The sequence below is a fragment of the Hydra vulgaris genome, chromosome 08 (genome assembly GCF_038396675.1).
Source record: "Hydra vulgaris chromosome 08, alternate assembly HydraT2T_AEP".
Taxonomy (NCBI): domain Eukaryota; kingdom Metazoa; phylum Cnidaria; class Hydrozoa; order Anthoathecata; family Hydridae; genus Hydra; species Hydra vulgaris.
In genome coordinates this window covers 29,203,676-29,225,976 of record NC_088927.1, presented here as the reverse complement: position 1 = coordinate 29,225,976, position 22,301 = coordinate 29,203,676, and the positions used below count along the sequence as shown (strand labels likewise).

General features: G+C 30.9%; 1 protein-coding gene and 2 long non-coding RNA genes across 3 annotated transcripts; all 3 read left to right on the top strand.

Annotated features, from left to right (window-relative positions):
• The first annotated feature begins 905 nt into the window (after window positions 1-905).
• On the top strand, window positions 906-11,188 carry LOC136083730 (uncharacterized). The gene is made up of 4 exons (XR_010640027.1): window positions 906-1,131; window positions 1,236-2,709; window positions 2,805-5,260; window positions 5,394-11,188. It is a non-coding gene; the product is annotated as an uncharacterized LOC136083730 (long non-coding RNA).
• Window positions 11,189-11,202: 14 nt separating this feature from the next.
• On the top strand, window positions 11,203-15,671 carry LOC136083729 (uncharacterized). The gene is made up of 2 exons (XM_065803366.1): window positions 11,203-12,320; window positions 12,412-15,671. The coding sequence occupies exons 1-2, from the start codon at window positions 11,433-11,435 to the stop codon at window positions 12,979-12,981; spliced, it is 1,458 nt and encodes a 485-aa protein (XP_065659438.1). The 5' UTR covers window positions 11,203-11,432; the 3' UTR covers window positions 12,982-15,671.
• Window positions 15,672-18,974: 3,303 nt separating this feature from the next.
• On the top strand, window positions 18,975-22,301 carry LOC136083728 (uncharacterized). The gene is made up of 2 exons (XR_010640026.1): window positions 18,975-21,337; window positions 22,007-22,301. It is a non-coding gene; the product is annotated as an uncharacterized LOC136083728 (long non-coding RNA).

Below are 22,301 nucleotides of genomic sequence, written 5' to 3'. Positions count from 1 at the left end.
CCACAAAAACGAGTTCAAATTATTTAAATTGCCTATATCATGTATATTTATAAAAAATGTGTTATTTTTCAAGAAATTATTATACGTTGGAAAGCAAAAATAATTCGAAACTTTTAATCTTTTTTTTTAAAAAAAAAAATCTTTTTTAAGAAAAGTTTTTTTAACAAAAATAAAGTTTTAATAAAATTTTGCGATATTTTTCTTCCGCCTATTATAGTGCCTGTATCCGTTCACATTTGATTTAACTAAATAAAAAATGTTTTATAATTAGTCTAACTATGTTTATATTACATATAAGTCAACAGAAATTTTATTTTTTTGATTATTTTTGCTAAAAAGTGCCATTAAAATTTCGAAATTCAGCCAAGTTCGTCATTTTGTGCGTTTATTTAAAAATCAGAGCAAGCTGTAATTAATTCATTAAATATTGAAATATAAAACATTTAATTCGTGTTCATATTCTTTTTACAGAACAAATTTATCTTAAATATTTCAAAAGTTATGCAAATTTTAGTAACACCCCTCAAGTAATTATTTTGAAAAAATAACAAGAAGCCGAATGCCCACTTTGAAACAGCCGTGGTAAGGATTCCTAAGAACTTAAACACATCTAATTTTTATGAAACTTTCCATATTTATTAAGAAAAGGAGGAGGAATCTAATGGAATCTGGACGTTTTTTAACATTTATACAAAAAATTTTAGTTCTCAGCGTTTAAAAACTTCCAGGTTGATTTATATAGAAAAAAAAGTGTTTTTGAAAAACGTCTATTTAAAACAAGTATTTTTTTAAGTTTACCTAAAGAATTGGTACTTAGGATTTGCATATATAAATTATGTGTATATATACGCTTCTGTTCGCGTATTTAATGACGTTATCTGTTTTAATTTTTGCGTTTGTTTTGCGTTATATTATGAAAATTAAATTGAAAGTGAAAGTATAATTCTAAAAATTTTAATCAAATGAAAATACATCTTTTACTTTTTCCTAGGTAAAAGGTCTGCATTCTTCAAGAAAGTTAAAATCTTGATTTTTACTATTTTAACTACAGGTTGCTCTTATTTAAACTGCTTTTTTCAAAACAAAAACCTAAAAATAGTATTCAACAGAAGCTTATGAAAATGGAGTTGTGTAAGAAATTCTTTATTTCTTTTTATATTTATTTGCCTCTATTTGTTTGTTGATTAAATACTATGAACTCTTGTAATAATTATTTTAATTCCTTTTTTTTTTAGGTTTTGGCATTAACAATAGTCTCACCGAAATGGTTGCTCTATCTATAAGTCAAGAAAGTAAGTCAAAATTATAAATTAGGAATACTGTAGCACAAATTTTTTTCATTTTAATAATTCTATTTATTGAAACCAAAATAATGCACCCCTTATTTTTCTTTATGTCACTTAAATTAAGTTTACTTTTAATTTTAGTCTCTGACACTGTTATAGATTATCTAAATTTTAATGGAGGCATTGTATCCCTCAAAAATCCAGATTTGGTTTTAACCAATCGCCATTTTTTTACAAATTTGTAAAGAAAAAGATAAATTTAACTTGGCATGGCCAAATCTTTCAGTATTTTTTACACCTTTGTTTAAATACCCTGTATCTAGAGTTATGCTGATCAAGTGCCTTCAAAAGTCAAAAGATTTTACTGATCATGACTTTGCTTCTTATGACCGCAGGTTAAAAATGAAACCTAATATGACAACAGTAGCTGCAGCTGGTGTCATCATGTTTAACAATAACAAAACAGCTGATTAAATATATGGGAAATCCTAGGAAGAATTGGCAAGGCTAGTTTTACTAGAAAGGCGAAATAGAAAAGGATACATCAGAAAGTACAGAGAAAAAAAAAACAAATATATTGCAGTACAAAATCGATGAGATGGACAAGTGCAACTTAGAAAAGGAAATAAAGGAACAAAAGGCAAGCAAAGAAAAAGAGTTTTTGACAACAGAAATTGGGAGGGATGGTGGTTTAATTTTGTGTAAAGAGGATATGGAGCAAATCTTAGGTACTGAAAATGAAATTGTAATGAAGTTGCAAAGACAAATTAGATTTCGAAAAAAAGTACTACAGCAAAAATTTCCAGAAAAGTGGCTACAGTTAGGAGAAAAGGTAAAAGGCGAAAATTACAAAAAATTTTGTATAGAGGCGTTAAAAACAAACCTGCTATCAATTTTTAAGTTTTTAAAAGATGCTCCAAACAACGAGCAAATACAATAAAATGTTCAGACATCATAATGAAAGACAAGAAATGTTGTTAACATTAAAACAAAAGGTCAGATTAGAGGGTGACACTAGATTATTAATGGAAACTAAAAAAAATAAGAGCAGGCGCATCAAAGGGAGAGGTTCCAAAGTTTTTAGGAAAAAGAATTAAACATAAAATGGTAGATGAAGGTGGCAAGGATGTCTGGTATTCAGGGCTCGTGTTTTAGATGGCAATGAATTTGATGACGAATGCGAGTTTGAGATACTATATGACAGATTTGAGGATAAATACGATATTGAGTTAGTCAAAGTGTTTTTGATGCAATGTCAATTCAACTTCAAGTTATTGTATTTATGTTTGTTATTATTATTCTTCAATTTAATGTCTTTATGTTTGTAATCTGTTTGGTCATCTGGAGCAGTGTTTGCGCACCCACAATTCTTTATATGTATATTTGATTTCTGTTGGACCTCTGCAGCCATGACAACATACTGGTAAGTTATGCTTTCTATTTTTGCGCTGATGTACCAATAATATATGTATTCTTGTGTTTAGGTATTTGTGAGTCATTATATGTATATTTTTGTAGGTGCATCTACAAGTCATAATATGAATACCTGTCTTCTGTTCACCTCTGCAGCGGTGTTGATCTACCGATAAGTAATTATTTGTATGTTTGTGTTTACGCACCCGTAAGTCACTATATGTATGTTTGTTTTTATGTACTCGTCAGTCATTATGTGTATGTTTGTGTTCTGTTGGACCTCTGGAGCAGTGTTGACGCACCCATAAGTCACTATATGTATGTGTGTGTTTATGTATCGGTTAGTCATTATGTGTATGTTGTGTTCTGTTGGACCTCTGGAGTGGTGTTGATGCACCCATAAGTCAATATATGTAAGTTTCTGTTTATGTACCTGTAAGTCATTATATGTATGTCTGTGTTCTGTTGGAATTATATGTATGTCTGTGTTCTCTGGCACAGCGTTCATGCATGCGTAAGTCATTATATGTATATTTATGTTTTGTTAAAGAAAAAAAAAGTTTTTAGACCATGTATAAGCATATACAGTAAAAAGATGCTGAATGATTAGTCACACAAATAAGAATTTTTGTAGCACTTTGGGACAGTCACAGTAAAAGGACGAGACCTAATTGAATGATAAGTAATACAAGAATGAATTTTAGCAAATGGCATAAGAGATGCTAGCTCCTTAAAACATCACCCTTTATAGTATTTGTAGAAAAGAGTAAGAGAAGCAACACTATGACAATGCGACAATGGTTGGCTACAGCGGCAGGTCTTGGTCTTTATTCTATAATTATTTTTATTTTTTATTTTTATTAATAAACTTGTGTCACCCTCTAATCTGAGGTTTTGTTAACAACATTTCTCTTTTATTTTTGATTTTTTTTTTTTTTTTCGAAATTTATTTGTCTTTGCAACTTTATTACAATTTCAGTCACATTAAAAGGATGAGACTTAATAGAATGACAAGTAACACAACAATGAATTTTAGTATATGGTACAAGAGACGCTAGCTCTTTAGAGCAGTGATCATTATAATATTTATAGAAAAGAGAAAGAGAAGAACATTACAATCCGCTTAACTTCAAAGGTCGAATGACCCCTCATTTTTTAAGTCAGGTCAAGCTCTATACGATGATATAAATTATACCTTAGCAGATGCTAATTTTGCAATGGATTTGATATACAGTTTCCAAGAAAGATTGGAAGTAAGAGTTAATCCTAGAAGACAAAGGGTAGATGACTCATGGAGTACATTACTGTTTATAAATATAAGATCTAGATTATGGTGATAACGATTAGCTGAAAAAAATTAAGTTTTCTTTGAGTCAAAGTTCACCAGCCACTGTGAGCCTAATGCTGTAGCAGAAGTGAGATCCTTTTTAAGCTCAGATGCCCCCTTTAAGCAATCAGAGAGTGTTGCGTTCTTATCAAGGCAGGAATAAATGGTAGTATCAGCTGTAAAACGAGGCGATTGAAATCCATAGTGATGATCAGAAAGTAAGTTATTAGATTCGAGAGGAGAGCATAAGTGTTTATTAATTAAAGACTCAAAACCCTTGCTTATAATTAGACCATTAGATATATCTACCTTCTTCAAAAACGTCAATTACATGTTACAAATTAAAATTTCTTTATATGATAGGTGAAATCACCAGATAATATAGGTAGTATCCAAATTGGAAACTGGGAGATTCTCTTGATTAAATTGCGTTTTAATAAGAAAGTTTTTAGAACCATTTCCTAAAGGGATGTATGCAATAGAAGTTGGGGTAACAGAGCATGAAAAGTCATCATTAGCAATTTTCAAAATTAAATCAGAAGGTACAAAAATGCTAATTTGATTGGGAACAATTTCACTATTGTGGATAGAAGTAGGGGTAGAGCAAGCATCAGAAGGTAACTACTTTTAAAGTTCGAAGTTACTGGAAGAGTCAAGACGAAGTTTATATAGCTAGATAACAATTAACAGACGACTTAAAAAATTGCAAAAAGATGGGTAAGTCCATCATGCCAGACTTTATCGAAAGCCTTTGATATCCAGAGCAGTAGAATTTGCCTAACCACCTCTATGTAATGCTATATAGTACCATTCTGTAACAACAGTTAGCAAGTCAGTTTTAAAACAAGATGATTGAAATCCATGTTTCTTATGTCATCTGCAAATAGAGCCACCTTTAAGCTTTTCAGGATGATCACTAGTTTTGATTAAAAGTTAACCCATTACTTAGTGACACTAGTGTGATTTAGGAGCATTTAGTGCCACAGGGTCTGTGTGTTTTGTGATTGTGATGTTATTGTTGTGATGTTTTGTGTTGATAGACAACTTGGCTTACCTTCTCAATGGTGTCTATTGTTAAAAATGATTATTAGTTTGTTTCGTTACTGAAACTTGCTACTTCCAATCATTCACTAAAAGCCAAGAAATAAGTTTTAGAACAAAAACATTTTTCTATGTTATTTTCATTTTTTTTATCTTAGGCGTTTTCATAGGTTCACATAAGCAATCTTAAAGAGTAAGTTTCTTAATTTGTACTTATTTAGTTTTAAATGTTTTTAATTTATATATTTTTAAAATGAATTAACAAAATATTTTTAACACGTCATTGTGTATCTCTGTTTCTAATAATAATATTTTTACATTTTTAGATATAATTTCTGCTGTTATACCTGCCTATTGCAGTTGTAAGTACTCAAAATTACAGAAAGTTCGTTTGCTGTAAGTTATTTTCATTAAAAAATTTAATTTTAACTTTATTGAAGAATCTTTTGTCTGTTAAATAGGTCATTCTGAATAATTATGACAGATTTCAATGCCCTTTTGCAGTAATTTACTGACCAGTCTATAAATTATACAATAATTTCAAAATGATGTATGATTAAGATTCCATGATTCCTTTATGCATATTTGTATGGTGTAATTATAATATAACCACAAATTTTATTTTCCAAAACTAAGTAAATAAGTGAAAACCATCAGTCTGTAAAATAGATGATTCTGGTTAATCTCGTCAGATAAATAAAAATGGGACCATTATGAAAAATTTCGAATCAAATTTAATAACGGTTGAAAAATATATTCAAAGTCAGTATGCCCAGTTGGTTTGTGCAGCCCTTTTGCAGTAATTTACTGACCGGTCTGTAAATTATACAATAATTTCAAAATGATGTACTATTTGGATTCCATGGTTCCTTTATGCACATTTGTATGGTGTTATTATAATATAACCCCAAATTTTATTTTCTAAAACTAAGTAAATACAGTATATACTCGCGTATAAGGCGATCCGCGTATAAGTTGAAGTGGGAATTTAGGGTGAAAATTCACTTCAGTTTATTATTTGATACGAATTAAAAATACTCAAATAAATTAAAACACTATTTAAATATCCTACACGGTTGGGCGGTTGTAAATTAATGATTTTAATTTGAGCATATTTGTAATGTAATTAATAAAACACATTTTAATTTAATAGTTTAATAAAAAACATTCTTAATACAAAATCAATATTAAATAAAAAAATTTTTTAATCAAAAAATAAGAAATACGAAAAAAATTTCTAGAAATAAATTTTCTTTTTTTTTTCTGACCCGCATATAAGTCAAATTGCTGTTTTAGAGTAAATATTTCGTCTAAAATTTCTCGACTTATACTCGAGTATATACGGTAAGTGAAAACCCTCAGTCTGTAAAATAGATGATTCTGGTAAATCTCGTCAGTTGAACAAAAAATTTTGGGGTATTTTATTTTCTTATAGTTGTTGGATCACTATGGAAAATTTAAAGTCAAATGTAATAATGGTTTAAAAGTTATTCTAAAGTCAATATGACACCAAAACTAAGTAAATAAGTTAAAACCCACAGTCTGTAAAATAGACAAATCTGGACAATCCCGACTGAATTAAATAAAAATATTTTGTTATTTTATTTTCTTATAGTTGGTGAATCAATATGGAAAATTTCAAGTCAAATGTAATAACGGTTCAAGAGTTATTCAAGAGTCAATATGACACCAAAACTAAGTAAATAAGTAAAAACTCCCAGTCTGTAAAATAGACAGTTCTGGGCAATACCGACAGAATTAAAAAAAAATTTTTTGTATTTTATTTTCTTATAGTTGTTGAATCAATATGGAAAATTTCAAGTCAAATGTAATTACAGTTCAAAAGTTATTCAAAAGTCAATTAATCCAAAAATACTCTCTTTTTCGGTGCCATAACACTGCAAATTTTCTATACTTAAGCCCTATACCTTTCGTCAAAAAATCATCAGCTTTTGCACTACAAAAAATTCAGTAACTTTGAATCCGCTTAACTTCAAAGGTTGAATGACCCCTCATTTTTTAAGTCAGGTCAAGCTATATACAATGATATAAATTATATATGTTTTTTTAAATTATAAAAAAATCTTCTGGAATGGCTAGTCAAGAAAGCAATCATTTGTCTGAGCACAAACTTGTTAACTCGCGTAACAGATCAGGCTTGTGAAAAATGAAAATTAAGGCAATGTGTATTTTATTACTGCTGAAACAACCTTTAAGAATATGGTTAGTAAGCTTACTAAGACTTATAGACTTATAAGTCTATCAATAAAATTGACAGCAAAGATATTCTATTCTCACTTTTTGAAGATACAAATTTTTTATAAAATTTTTCAAAGATTAGAAGTGAAACTGATACTTTTGTTATTAAAGAAGTTTGTTTATATGTTCTTGAAGACATCTTGAACTTGTATGTGAAAGCAAGGATGTTTTTCTATGTCAAGGATAATTTACAGGCTTACAAAATTAAAATTCAACTAACTTAAGTCCAAGTCACTGTGAACTTCACTAAAAAAGAAGAGTACTTATTAATAAGTATATATATATAAATAAAATCAGCGATATGCTAATTTCACATTTGACAATTGAAAACAGTTATCTGATATTATCTCAATTTTTAAAACAGCTATTTCATAGCTACAAATGGCTAAAAACATTTATGGTATCAGAGTATATAATACTACTTTTTTATTAAATTGTTTTCTTTTCATTAGGAAAGGTTTTTTACAATTAATCTAATTTATCAAATAAGGATTTTGCTTCACAAAAAAATTTAATAATTGGGAGTTGAAATCAAAAGATGACTATATAAAATTTACAAACACTTCACTTTTGTAAAGTCCCCATACCCAGTTAGAAATTAATAAACAAGAGCATTTATTTAGCACTTCAGATAATTTTTGATCAATATATATTTTTGAGAGTATATAAAAAAAGCAAGTATCAGGGAGGGTTTAGGTTTAGTTTTCTCAAAAATTTTAGGCTTTATTTGCTTTTTTTTTAATTTATATTTATTAACTTAAAATTTAACTACAAATTGCATATTTAAAACTCTAAATCTTCATGAATTAAAATATTGAAAAAATTAGATTGTAAAATAATTTACATGAGTATTGAACTTTTTAAGAAATTAATGTCATGGTTAAGAATGCAAATCTTTTTCATCATTTTTTGAGCCACCTTTTCCCTTGTAATTAAGTTTAATCATTCAGTAGACTCACTCTAACTTCAATTATCGACTCCAATTCTCTTATTTAGATACAAATAGACATCATTTTTTGGTCTTTGAGAGAGCTAGCTTTAAAACATGGAGCAAACTCCAAACATTTATTTATATTTATGTCAAATTTTTGCAATATGCTTTGCAAAAAATTGCGATGATTGGAGCATGAGTACAAAAACTTCCCAAAATTTTTGCCTCTCTGCCCCAATCATAAGAGCAACAAGTTGGCGAAATATTTTTGTACTGTTCTCAACTAGATTTATATTCATCGATAAATTTTCAATTTCATATTAATATATTTTAGCGTTCAAAAATTAAGACCTTTTGTAGTTTGAACCTCCTTTAATTTAAGGGGGTTACAAATTTTATATGGTTATAATTTTTGAACATAAAGAGATTGAACTATAAAACTTAAAAATTATTGATGAAGATAAGTCTAGTTGAGAATAGTACAAAAAATATTTTATCAACTTGTTGCTCTAATGATTTGGGACGGGGGAAGAAAATTTTGGAGCTTTTTTGTTCCCAGGCTCCAATCATTGCTAATGTTTGCAAAGCATCCTTACTGACATAAGTATAAACATTTAAATGTTTGGAGTTTGCTTTATGTCTGGAAGATATCTCGAAGACCAAAACATGCTGGATCCGCCCCTGATATAGATTGAAAGAGTTTTTCAGTAGTCTATATTTTATGGAAGCAACCAAAAAAAGTCAATGTTTGCTTTCAAAATAATGCTTAACAAGGGACCTTTTTTTACACAAGTGTTTCGTTTTAACTAAAGATATTTAGCAACTATATAAATAAAACTGTGGCTACTATCTGTTAAAATTTTTTTACTTAGTTAATAATTATGATTTGAATATTTGAAAATATAATAATTAGCTATTTTTAATAGTTAATAATTATGAAATTTTAGCCTTAAATTGTCCAATACACTAGTGCCAACCCTGCTTATACTGTCAATCTATTCAGGCAAGAAAAGAAAATAAATTTTATATAATTACAACCTAGTATGTTACTTAAATGTATTAATCTTTTGTTGATCAAATCAATATTGGGTCATAAAGTATCTACTCATTTAGCCAATAATGTGCTTTAACAATTTGTGGCTATGAAAATAGCCGTTTAAATTGGTGCATTATAGTTTTTATTCGTTTTCTGCATGGTTTTTCATTAATCTCAAAGTGAATATTTTCTTAGGAATTGCCATCTTTTATAGGTCTGAAGAGTTTTTGATTTCGAATGGTATTATCATTATAGCTAAAATCACAGACAGATGGATTATCCTTGCGAGAACCAATTTGGCATTGATGTCCATAATAATTTTCTTGTGGATCTTGACAAAATCTTTTTGCTAATATATAAGACACATCATTAGAAAGTAAAAAATTTATAAACTCAACAGAAGAATTAACAGTAATTTTATTTCCTTCATAGGTTTGCCAAGATATAAACATTTTACATCTATTGTCTAGAGTAAAATTACTTTGACGGTATTGATGGAATTTAAACACTTTCCAAAATATGGCAAAAATTTTGTTTTAAGCCAGTTAAAACGACAGTCATCAACAGAAGAAAATGGGAATGGTTTTGACTTTTGAATTTATTCCAAATGATATTCATAATATCAGAAAAACTGTCAATCATTAAACCCTAAGATAGCTGTAGCAAAAGCATCTGAAGATTTTTTTACAACATTTAACAAATCCTGGTCAATAACTGTAAAAATAGAATCAAGGTCGTCTTGATGAAACTCAAAAATGGGCTCAAAATGATTAAAATCTTCTGAGCTTTCAGCCATCATTAAAGTTTGTTTTGCACCTTAATCACGCGGACCACCCGATTTTCAAATTAAACAATGAAAACGATGAAAAACGGCCTGCGTTTCCAGACTGTTCTTTTTATGACTGTGATTTAGCGTTTTTTAAAATTTTTATGAAAATGGTAAAATTTTAAAATAATATGCGCCACAAGTACAAACATGCAATAAACAGTCAGTGTTACTGTTATTTCATTAACCTAGGTGTATGGAGTAGCAAGTAGACTACAATAGCCTGTCAAGGTCCTTGTGACAGCCTATGGTGGCCTTTTTAGTCTATTCAGGGAGTAGCGTCCCTGCTCCTAGCGAGCCATTTATGTCTTGTTAAATAAACAAAATTAAATGCTGGGCCCCTTGGTCCTAATTTCGTGTTGCGATGAACCGCGTAAATTAAATGGTTAATGTCAAGCAATACCGTAATCAATCTAAACTGTTGAAAAAATAATTTGTTTAATAATAACATAATGATCATGTTATATCAACATTGTTTACAAGTCTATTTATCTCAAACGTAATTATTTGCATCAAAGATTAACCATTAAAATGGTTTAATGTTTAAATTAAATTTTTTTTCACCAAGCTAAACTGGTTAAAGGAACTGGAAATCTAATTATGGAAACAACGGCAACTGAAGAATGATAGATATTGATAGAAAAAAAACTGATAGAATTGTTGGTTTGATAGAAAAGGAAATATATAAAATATGCGTGTACTAATGTGTAGATCATTTGAACAATTTTGCTTTATTTTATTATATTGTTGCTGTCATAATCATAACTTTTAAAAAATATAATTTGAGTGTTATTAACACATTCATCTTTTATATTCTTATACTATAAGAATGTACTATAAGATATAGTTTAATAGGAATAATATAAAGATAACGTCTTTATATTATTAGAATGTTATAGGGGTGTATACGAATACTACACCGGACTACACCAGACCACACCGCACCGGACCAACACCGGACCACACCGGAGTATAAAAAACAATCATAGTAGAGCGTAAATATACATAAGTTCACATTTGTAATATGCAATAAAAATTTATACAAAAAAAAAGAAGTTTTGAAAAATTTAAACGTTGATTAAACGTTATTAGGGCATGGAAATCGGCAATCAGAAACCGGTTTTTAACGATAATTTTTACTCCCTGGAATTACCGTTACCGGTTTTCTCTCAATCTAATACCGCGGTTTTAAAAATGATATTTTGTTAATTAAATAATTTGGTAATTTGCTTTCGTTTTAAATTGGTAACTCCTAAAAGACGCAACACAGTGAGAGAAAGCAGTTCTTTGATGAAAAAGCAATAAACACGAAGATGACCTTCGTTGCAGGAAACAATAGTTCCGAGGTATGGAAGCACTTCTTACACAGCAAGGATCTGCAGCTGGCGAAGTGCAAAACTTGTAGCAAAGAAATCAAGTGCAAAGGTGGATCTAACAGTGGTATGAGATCTCATCTCAAATTAATGCATCATATCGAGGCCGATGCTATGAAACAAGTATCAGCCAAAGTTGAACAAAAAGTTGGAAAAATTGATCACTTCTTCGTAACCCAAAAAGATTCCTTGGCAGTTGTCTTGTCCGAGTTAGTCGCCATTGATGGATTACCAATTCGAGTACTGGCAAAAAGTCAGCGTTTAAGAGCGGCATTGGGAGCTCAAGGATACCACTTGCCAAAAGATGCAAAATCGATCAAAGCAATTATTATGAAGCACTGTCTTGAGGTTAAAGACATTTATAAAAAGCAGTTTAAAGAAATGAAGAAGGACAAAATTTGTTTTAGCATTACTCTTGATGAATACACATCATCTCGTAACAGAAGGTTTATTAATATCAATGTTCATGTCAAGAATCGGCATTGGAATATGGGAATGGTAAGAATTTTTGGCTCAATGCCAGCGGATAAAGCTGTGACCATTGTTAGAGTAAAGCTAAAAGAATTTGGAATTTGTCTGGACTCTGATATTGTGGCAGCTACAACTGATGGAGCTGCTGTAATGAAAAAATTTGGAAAAGCTATTTTACCAACCCATCAATTGTGCTTGGCACATGGCATCCACTTAGCAGTCTGTGATGTTTTATACAAAACAACTTCGGTCCAAGAAGTCATTCCTGATCTCGATGAAGAAGAAGATTTTGCACTTGATGATATTTCCATCTCTGATGACAGCGATTACGAAGATGAAGAAGGTGTTGGATTACAGGTAAGTATTATATATAATTATTCAAAAATATAAGGAATCTAAATAAGATTATTTTTATTAAAAAAATCATCTTAATTACTGACACTTTCAGGTAGTAATTGAAGATGATCAACCCCCTGAAGTCCGTCAAGATCTGAGACGCATTATTTCAAAAGTAAGATGTCGTGTACTTAAAAGTAAGATGTTGATTTATTTAAACGATTCAGAGGCCTTGGACAGGCAAGGGCAAAGTACGGATGTCTTTGACACCCCACAAATGAAACGAAATGCCCTTGCAAATACTGCTGCTAAATTATTCTGTCGTCTGTTTGAGGAGAGCTACGAAGATGAAGATAAATCGGAAGAAGAATGTCAAGAAATACCCAATATTGATGAAGGACAATCTTCCTTGGCAGAACAATTGGAACAGTCTATCAAGGATGCTCTGAAATGTCCCTCTAGTTCAAAGAGGATGAGAGTGGGCACCAGTTCCAAATCACTGTTGAAGGAAATGGCCGTTTTTGAGCTGACAAAAACTCGCACAAACAACTTAGAAATGTTGTATAATGCATTGATGGGTATACCAGTAACTAGTGTTGAAGCTGAACGTTCTTTCTCAGCCAGTGGTCTTTTTGTTACAAAACTCAGATCAAGCTTGAATGATAATACTCTTGATGCCTAATGCATTTTACGAGCTTATTTTCTGTTGAAAAAAGCTCAGCAATCAGCAGTAATTTCTGTATTGAATGCCTAACAACTGTGTTAAATGTTATATCAGTCAATCTATAGAATTTGAGTTTATTTAAAATGTTTAAGCTCTTTTTTTGTGATATTTAACTGTAATATCTGAAAGTGGATGTATTGTTTTGAGCTTAATATGAGATTAACTTTATGTGATATAAATCTGTGTTAATTATAAGTTGGTTTGCTGCATTTCAAGCCTTTTTTTATTCCTTAGAAAAAACTTTAAATTACCGGTTTTACCGGTAATAAAAATGGCAATAACCGGGGTTTTACCGTTACCGGTAATATGAAAAACGGTAATAATTCCATGCCCTAGACTTGATTATATGTAAAAAAAAATTAGTTTCTTATTACGAAATTAGATTTTTTTTATGTATTCTCACCTATTGCACCTTCTAACATCGCGTGCAATCCTGCCCGCTGTCTTTATGCTATCTTTCTAAATCGACTACTTCTATCTTTCACTTTAACATATCTTCGTTCTTCCTAAAATCACTTTACTCTTGGTCCGTAGAGCGGGTTAAGACGCTCCTTTTGGAGCCGAATTTGTCTTTGCGGTCCTTGGTAATGTGGCCTCTATAAGGCAATTAGCCGGAGGAGGATAAATAACAATACCTATTAATGTTTTTGATTTGACGGAAAAAAACACATCTAAACAGTATCTGTGTTGATTTATAAAAAGTTATGCTGGCGCATTATCTTCTTCTGTCTCTTCCAACATTCAAGCCGAGACTCAACTTGGAATATTCAAATCCAATTTATCTAGTGACAACGCAAATGTGTTGGTGTGTAGATACGGCGACCTAAATTTCAGTGTAAACGATTTTTTATTTGTCTTGTCTGGAAAAAATCTTTTAGCAAATGTCTGGGGAGTAACGAGGCATTACTCAAATTAACTCTTCGAGTTTGCAGTAATAAGTAATTCCGCAGTCGATCTGTTTTTAAACACCGAAATTGAAATTAAAGGCTGCATACTATATTTTCAACAAAATTTTGTCCGTAAAGTGCACGTCCTCGTGCAAAATATCCCAATTGGTATTTTACGAAATGGTTGTCAAAGTGCATTAAGCATGCTTGGAAAACACCTTGCGACAGGCAGAGGTGAATTCGACTCCTTTTATCTGCAAAAAATTAAAGTGCAAGGTGAAGATATTTATACAGGAAATGTCATTATCATTATAAAAAATTGGAAAAACCCATCTCAAAATCCTCTTCCTCGCTACCAAAACGTTGATGGGTTAACTCTCAGATACAAACGTGTTGGTCAACCAGAAAATAATACTCAAAAAGCTGGCCCAATCATTTCACCCTCTGAACCCAAACATGTCGAACCTACTGAGGTTAACATCGAAAAAAAGAAAAGTGACGACAAAGATAGTGTAAATATCGATGAAAATCTTTGCAGCGTTGACATCAATGTCCATAAAGATCCTCAAAACAATAAAGTTTCCTTGAAAACAAAAACTCTACCGAAGACTGTTACCCAGTCAACTAGAAAAAGACTTGGACAGTCGGAGGGTGAAACCCCCCAAAAAAGTAACGAATACCACAGTTTTGGCAACCGACACAACGGCTTCGGAAACACCAGAAGCGATGGATACGGTGGAAGAATTCGTACGCAAAGAAACAGACCAAAATTTTGATGAGGACGAAGCTGATATTTTATTCAATGACGAGGACTATGAAAGTCAACCATGTGCGGAAAAGAAATCGTAAGAGGATTTTTCTCTCCTTATTTTTTTGTTTTCCAATTTTTTTGCTTTGTTCTCAACTCTGACTTTTTTTTCGAACTTTTTTTTTTAAACTCTAATTTTTTTCTTCTCGCTAAAAATTTCTATTTTTCGATCTTTTTTATTTCTATTACACGTTTTTCATTGATAGTGCAATTTTGTTTAGGCGCTTAAGCTGTCGTAATTTGTGTTGTTGTAGTTCGCGCTTTTTTGTGGAATGTCTTATTACTCGTATTACGTCATTTCAATCGAAAACTCGTGCTCTAAGGTTAAGTTTTAAGGGTGGAATGCAAGAAGCGAACTTACGTCAAGTTTGACTTGAACTTTACATTTTAACCAATAGCGGCAGAGTATGGGTTTTCCACTCAAAAAATACTCTACTGCTATTGGTCACAAAGTAAAGTTCAAGTCGAACTTGACTCAAGTTCTCTTCTTGCATTCCACCCTATATGTTTGTGCTTTTTATATCAGGTTATAAAAATATTATATTCATGTTTAAGCTACACGAGTTTTCAAGTTAGGAAAGCTGATTCTCTCCATCATGACTATTAATATTTTAACGTGCAACATAAACGGTCTAAACGACCAAGACAAACGCGACAATTTTTTTAGGTTTCTCAAAAAGTCCACCGTCGATCTTATCCTCCTTTAGGAAACTAAATCCGGACCTTCCACTGTTAAACAGTGGAGTGACGAATGGACTGGCGAGTCTATTTGGAACTCTGGTCCGAGTCATAACTGTTATGGGGTGGCGGTTCTCTCTAAATTCAACGTTTCTTTAAATGAACTAAAAAGGGACAATAACGGGAGAATATTAAACGTCATGATAAAAATCGATGAACACGAAATGCATGTGCTGAATATTTACGCTCCTAATGTGCCGAGAGATAGGCGTCATTTTTTTGGCGACCTTGGAGACTTCTCGCAGGACACAGGACTACCGGTTCTGTTGGCCAGGGATTTCAACATGGTCAAAAGCCTGCCTCTCAACACAGAAGGCACAAACAACGCTAAATATTACACCTATGGCATTGACGAACTCGAGATCATCCAAGGTAAGTATAACCTAGAAGATATTTTTCGTTTTAAGTTTCCAAACAAGAGAGAATTCACATGGCGAAATCATAAGGTAAAATGTAGGCTCGATAGAATCTACTGCCCTGAAAGAATCGCACAAAAATCAACATACACGTTTATTCGCACGAAAAAATAACAAATCGAAGAAGGAATAAAACCTTCAAATTTTTTGTATAATTTGGAAAAAACTCAACAGCGGAATAAGTCAATTACCGAAATTCGCAAGAATGACGGCACATTGACGAGTGATCCTGGTGAAATATTCCCTGATTTCATATTATAAAAACATTTACACCAAAACTAATTTATGCAATGACAGCCAAAACTATGTCTTTTCACACATCACTAAACGTTTAAGTGATGATGAAAACCAAATTTTAAACACCCGCCTAACCGGCGCGGAACTAAAAGAAGCCCTTTTTAAATTTGAAAACGGAAAATCTCCGGGCTATGACGGACTTCTAGATGAATTTTACAAAACTTTTTGGCATATTTTAGAAAAAGATTTTAAAGAACTTGTTTATGAAATACTTTTTGTAGAGAAAAAAACCAGCCACTCTATGAAAAAATCAGTAATTTCACTAATTCCAAAACAAGGAGACCTGACTGAATGCAAAAATTGGAACCCCATATCCTTAATCGGCGCTGATTACAAAGTAATCACAAAAGCGCTGGCCCTTAGACTTGCAAAAGTAATGGGGAAAATTATAGAACCAAATCAAACTTGCGGAATCCCAGGTAGAGTAATATTCTCAAATTTACATTTAATCCGTGATATTATAGATTACGCAGAATTTAAAAATCTACCTAGTTTCATTTTATCTATAGACCAAGAAAAGGCGTTTGACAAAGTCGATCGTGCATTTCTACTGCAAATTCTACAAAAATTAAATCTTGGAGAAAATTTTGTATCCTTTGTTAACGCCCTGTATTCAGAAGTTTCGACATCTGTTCTGAATTGCGGTTTTTTGTTGGTCTTCTTCCCTACAGAAAGAGGAGTTAGACAAGGCGACCATATCTCCCTTTGCTGAACGTTTTTGTTGCCGAAGCTCTTGCTTTGGTGGTCAGAGCGGGTAGCAGAATAGAGGGTTTCACACTGCCAGGAATACGGAAACCCCTTAAAATACAGCAGTACGCAGACGATTCGGAATTTTTTGCCAGGGACGTAAAATCTGTCCGCTTTTCTTTAGAAAAAGTAAAACTGTTTGAAAAAGCAAATGGTTCAGTTATCAATTCCTCAAAAACCAAGGGTCTCGCTCTTGGGGGTTTTGATCCTAAAATGTATTCAGAATTGGAAAACATACAATGGAACAATAACACCGGTTTCAAAATATTGGGTGTTACTTTTTACACTAAACTAAGTGATACAACCGATTTTAATTGGCAAGTAACTCTAAACAAAGTAGAGAAAAACTCAAGTTCCTGGGACTACGTACTTTGTCACTTAGGGGAAAGGCTATGTTTATAAATACGCTAGCAATGTCAAAAGTGTGGTTTCTTGCAAACGTGTTGCCCTTTCCTAATTGGGTAATAGAACGTTTGCATAGTACCATTTTTTAAAATCTGTGGCATAAGACCAATTTCAATCTGGTCAAGAGAGAGACTTTTCTTACCCGTCGAAAGCGGGGGTTTTGGAATTTTATCACCGAAGGAGCAAAGTCTTGCACTTCGCCTCAAAACACTCTTTCAACTGAAAGAATGCGAAGAGGATATAGCTCACAATTATTATTACTTTTTAAAGTATTGGTTGGCGAGTTCACTTATAAAGCTTACGAACCAAAACCAAAGCTGGAACTTTTTAAAGTAGAGCAATTTTCCAAAACAATGGGACAACAAAACGTCTCAGTACTACAAAACAACAATCGAAATATTAGGCAAAAACGGGTTCCTCTTTAACATCCCCCTAAAAACAACCAAAAATTTTTACTTAGGAGTGGTAAAAAACAAAAAGACAGTCGTGCCAGCAGAACGTTTCTGGAACAGTTCAACAAAAACAACAATGCCGTGGACCCAAATTTGGAAAAAAAAACTTTACTTCCCACGCATGCGGACCGACGCAAAAAATTCTCTTTCTTTTTTTACACAACAGTCTACCTTCTGCCGTCAAAAGCACAAGGCAACAGATCGTTAAAAGTAACAAATGCAAAACTTGTGGTAAAATTGAGGACAACCTTCATATCTTTGCCTACTCTCCTCCTTCTGTTGGAATATGGGAGTATTTTAAACATGTATATAACTCCTTGACTTCCCAAAAAAAATTTTCTCCGATAAATTCAATTTTCTTGATAGAAACAGCGAATTTATCGGAGAAAAACCCTGCTTCACAGCTGCTGTTGACACTCACTCAAACCATCATGAGTGCAATATGGAACAGTAGATACCACCACATGTTTAGTAACATTAAAATTGACCCAATGGCAGTGATCAGGGTAATAATCAAGAATATCAGAAATATTATTACTTTAAAATATAATTATCATGTTCGTAGAAACACTACGGATATTTTCTGTCAACTTTTTTGTATAAATAATGTATTTTGCCAAGTAGAAAACGGGAAGTTAAAACTAAACATATGAGCTAATTTGATAGACTGGCTCAAAATTCAAAAATAAATGTTTAGTAAAACGCCTCCATTTCTCTGCAAAGCTTTTTTTTACAATAAAATTAATGTTATTTATGATTAGAAAAACACTGCCAGATATTATTTTATGATATATAATTTCAAGATATAAGTGTTACATCTAGTAATTGTATAGCGGTGTTTGTGTAAAGGTCCTGTAAATTTCTTAATTAATATATTCCTTCCTTACAAAACATACTTAACTAGAATTGAACAATATCTTTAAATATATAAAAAAATTTTTTAAACCTTACCTAATTCTCGACATTTATCCGCACAATGGATAAACTAATAAAAAACACAAAAAAATATAAAATCAAAAAACACAAAAAAACATAAAATCGAAAAATACAAAAAAAATAAAAAACCAAAAAAAAAAAAAAGTATATATATATATACTATGAAATAAATATAAAGTAGAAAATGTAAATAATATTTTTAACAGTTGGAAAACATATGTATTGTAAAACATTGTAATTATTATAGCCTGAGATAATGTAAAATCATAAAATTGTATATAATTATTGTTTTAATATTTTTAGAAATTTTTGTACAAACATAGTCGATATGCGTTTTCCATGTGATGTTTTCATCAAGAAAAACACCTAAGAACTTTGTTACATTATGTCTTTTTATTTCAACATCATCAATAAAAATTTTAGGCAAACTTCGGGGTAAATAAGCTTTTTTAGAGACTCGGTGGAAAAGAACTCAATTTGTTTTTTAATGTTAAGATTTAGTTTGTTGCATTTCAACCATTTGGATATACTTTTAAGTTCATCATTCATAGTATAGAAGAGTTTGTAAATGTCAGTATCGGAAAAGAACAAGTTAGTGTCATCAGCAAACATGATACTCATTAAACTCATTATACTGCACACATGATACTCATTAAGCACAACACAAATATGCACTCATTAAAACACACCAATGCACTCATTAAAACACTCATTAACACACTCACTAAAACACTCATTAAAACACATACTCATTAAAAAACATTAATGCACTCATTAAAGCACATACTCATTAAGCACAACACAATTGCAAACATGATACTCATTAAGCAAAACACAGCAAACATGATACTCATTAAGACTTTTTTCATACCTCCAAAATCACAATATCCTTTTTAATAACCAATACGGATTTAAAAAAGACCATTCAACTGAATATGCAGTAATAACGTTAGTTAACGAAATTTTGAATGGGTTTGACAAAAATCAATATACACTTGGAGTATTTATCGATTTGTCAAAAGCGTTCGATACAGTGGATCACGAGATCCTTCTATACAAACTTTGTAATTATGGTATAAAAAACAAAAATCTAAAATGGTTTAGATGCTATCTAAACAATCGTAAACAATCTTTATATTACAATAAAACTTACACTTTCCTTGAAACCATTACTTGTGGCGTTCCCCAGGGATCTTTTCTAGGTCCTTTGCTTTTTCTTGTCTATATTAACAACATATTTTTATCTTCTCGTATACTAAATTTTATTCTTTTTGCAGATGACACCCAAGCTTTCTACACCCACTCAAATTATTAAAACTATTTTTAACAAATTAAAATATTAAAACTATTTTTAACACAGTAAATCAGGAGCTTCACGATCTAAGCAATTGGTTAAAGGCTAACAAACTTTCCTTAAACATTGAAAAAAGCAAATACATTCTTTTCACAAAACTATCAAAATCAGACACATTACCATTAAAACTTCCAGATATTTTAGTTGACAAAACAAAATTAAAAAGAGCATTTTCTGTGAAGTTTCTAAGAGTCATTCTAGATGAACATATTAGCTGGAAAGAGCATATCAAGTTGTTAGAAAATAAAATATCTAAAAGCATTGGGATTATGCATAAAGCTAAGTATATTTTAAATAAAGTATGTCTAAAAAGCTTATACTTTGCATTTGTTTATAGCTACATTAGCTACTGCAATGTTGCCTGGGCAAGTACTTACCAATCAAAACTAGCCTTAGCCTATAAAAAACAAAAGCAAGCATGCCGCACATTCACAAATGGATATGTTAGTGCTAAACAAGTAATGAAAGAACTGAGAGTTCTTAATATTTATGAACAAAACATCTATAGCATCCTTCAGTTTATGTTCAAAGTAAAAAATAATTTGCTCTCAAAAATATTCCATAATTACTTGCAAGTTGCAAGTTGCAACTTATTGATCAATAAGTTGCAAGTTGCAACTTATTGATCATAAATACGAAACAAAACATTCTAAGCAGAACTACTATATTCCAAAAATGTCTTTGAAACAATCTCAATTCTCAATATCTAGAAGAGGACCACAATTGTGGAACTCATTTCTCACAAATGAGATTAAAACAATAAACTCTTTTCAACATTTTAAATGCGTTGTTAAACAACAGTTACTTGACCTCAAAATTACTGAAACAATCTCTTATTTTTAAAAAAACTTTTATACGTCGTGAAATTTTTTTTTTCCATTTACACAATAGCTGGAAATGTTTATGGTTATATTTATAAAAATGCATTTAATTGTATTTATATTTATAAAGTTACATTTACTTGGCTATTTTACTTATACAAGTTCTTATATTTATATATATTTAAATATCTTATAATTTGTGTTTATCCTATATTTAATTGGTATTGATTGTAAAATATAATTGAAATTAACGGGGCAAGATGATAAGACCATCGTCTTCTGCTTGCTCCAGTCAATTTGTTACGTTAACAATTTGTAAACTCGAGGCTTTATTTAGATCGTTTATATAATCAAGAACAATATTGGTCCCAAAATGGAGTCTTGTGGAACGCCATATGAAATATTTAGAAATTTATTTGGATGATCATTATTGTTGAAAACAAATTGTTTACGGTTGGATAGCTAACTTTTGAGCCATTTTATAACTTTGCAATTTATTCTATAATATTTTAGTAATATTATATTTTAGTATATATAATATTTTAGCTTTTGTAGTAAAATTTCATGATTGACAGTATCGAATGCTTTCGAAAGGTCTATGAAAACACCTAATGTATAATTAGACTTTTCTAAAGAATTAGAGATTTCACGTACAAATTGGATAACTGCATGTTCTGTGGAATTATTTCTTTTAAAGCCGAATTGATAGTTGTATAAAAAATTATTAGAATGAAGATAACTGTATAATCTATTGTACATAATACGTTCTAGTATTTTTGTGGAGAGGACAGAGATAGGGCGTTAATTACTGATATTTGTTTGATCACCTTTTAAAATCAGAGTAACTTTAGCAATTTTTATTTGTCCAGGAAAAACTCCTTGGCGTATAGATGCTCCATAGACCTTAAATAGGATGTTTTTTAAGTATTCAAAACATTCTATGACTATATTACCGTTTATGTCATCTGCTCCGGTTGATTTATTTTTTTAAAGAGTTTTAAAAGTTTTTTCAAACTCTTGAAAAGATAGTTCAGAAAATAATTCGTTGGAACTAGCGCAATTATCCACTTGTACTAAAAAATCTCTAAATGTAGCATTTGTATAAGGAGTTTTGTTTTCTAGTTTAGGACCGCTGTCAACAAAGAATTCACTAAATTCCTGAGCTATAGCTCTTGATTCGCATATATGTTTGTTATCAACTATAATCGTTTGGGGACGGAACCTGAGCATCTTTTTTGTCTACCACTAATTTCATTCATTATTTGCCAAGTGCGTTTTGAGTTAATTTTAAATTTAGCTATGAGTCTTGAATAGTAATTTTTTTTTAAGTTTTTACGAACTTTTTCAAATAGGTATTTGTATTTTTCATATATTTTTTCATTTGCAGATGATTTTGTTTTAAGATATTTTATATAAA

Excerpts from the sequence above, each read along its gene's own strand:
- LOC136083729 (XM_065803366.1), top strand. The coding sequence starts at position 11,433 with ATGACCTTCGTTGCAGGAAACAATAGTTCCGAGGTATGGAAGCACTTC. Across the intron at positions 12,321-12,411 it reads AAGAAGGTGTTGGATTACAG|GTAGTAATTGAAGATGATCA; the intron begins GTAAGTATTATA and ends TGACACTTTCAG.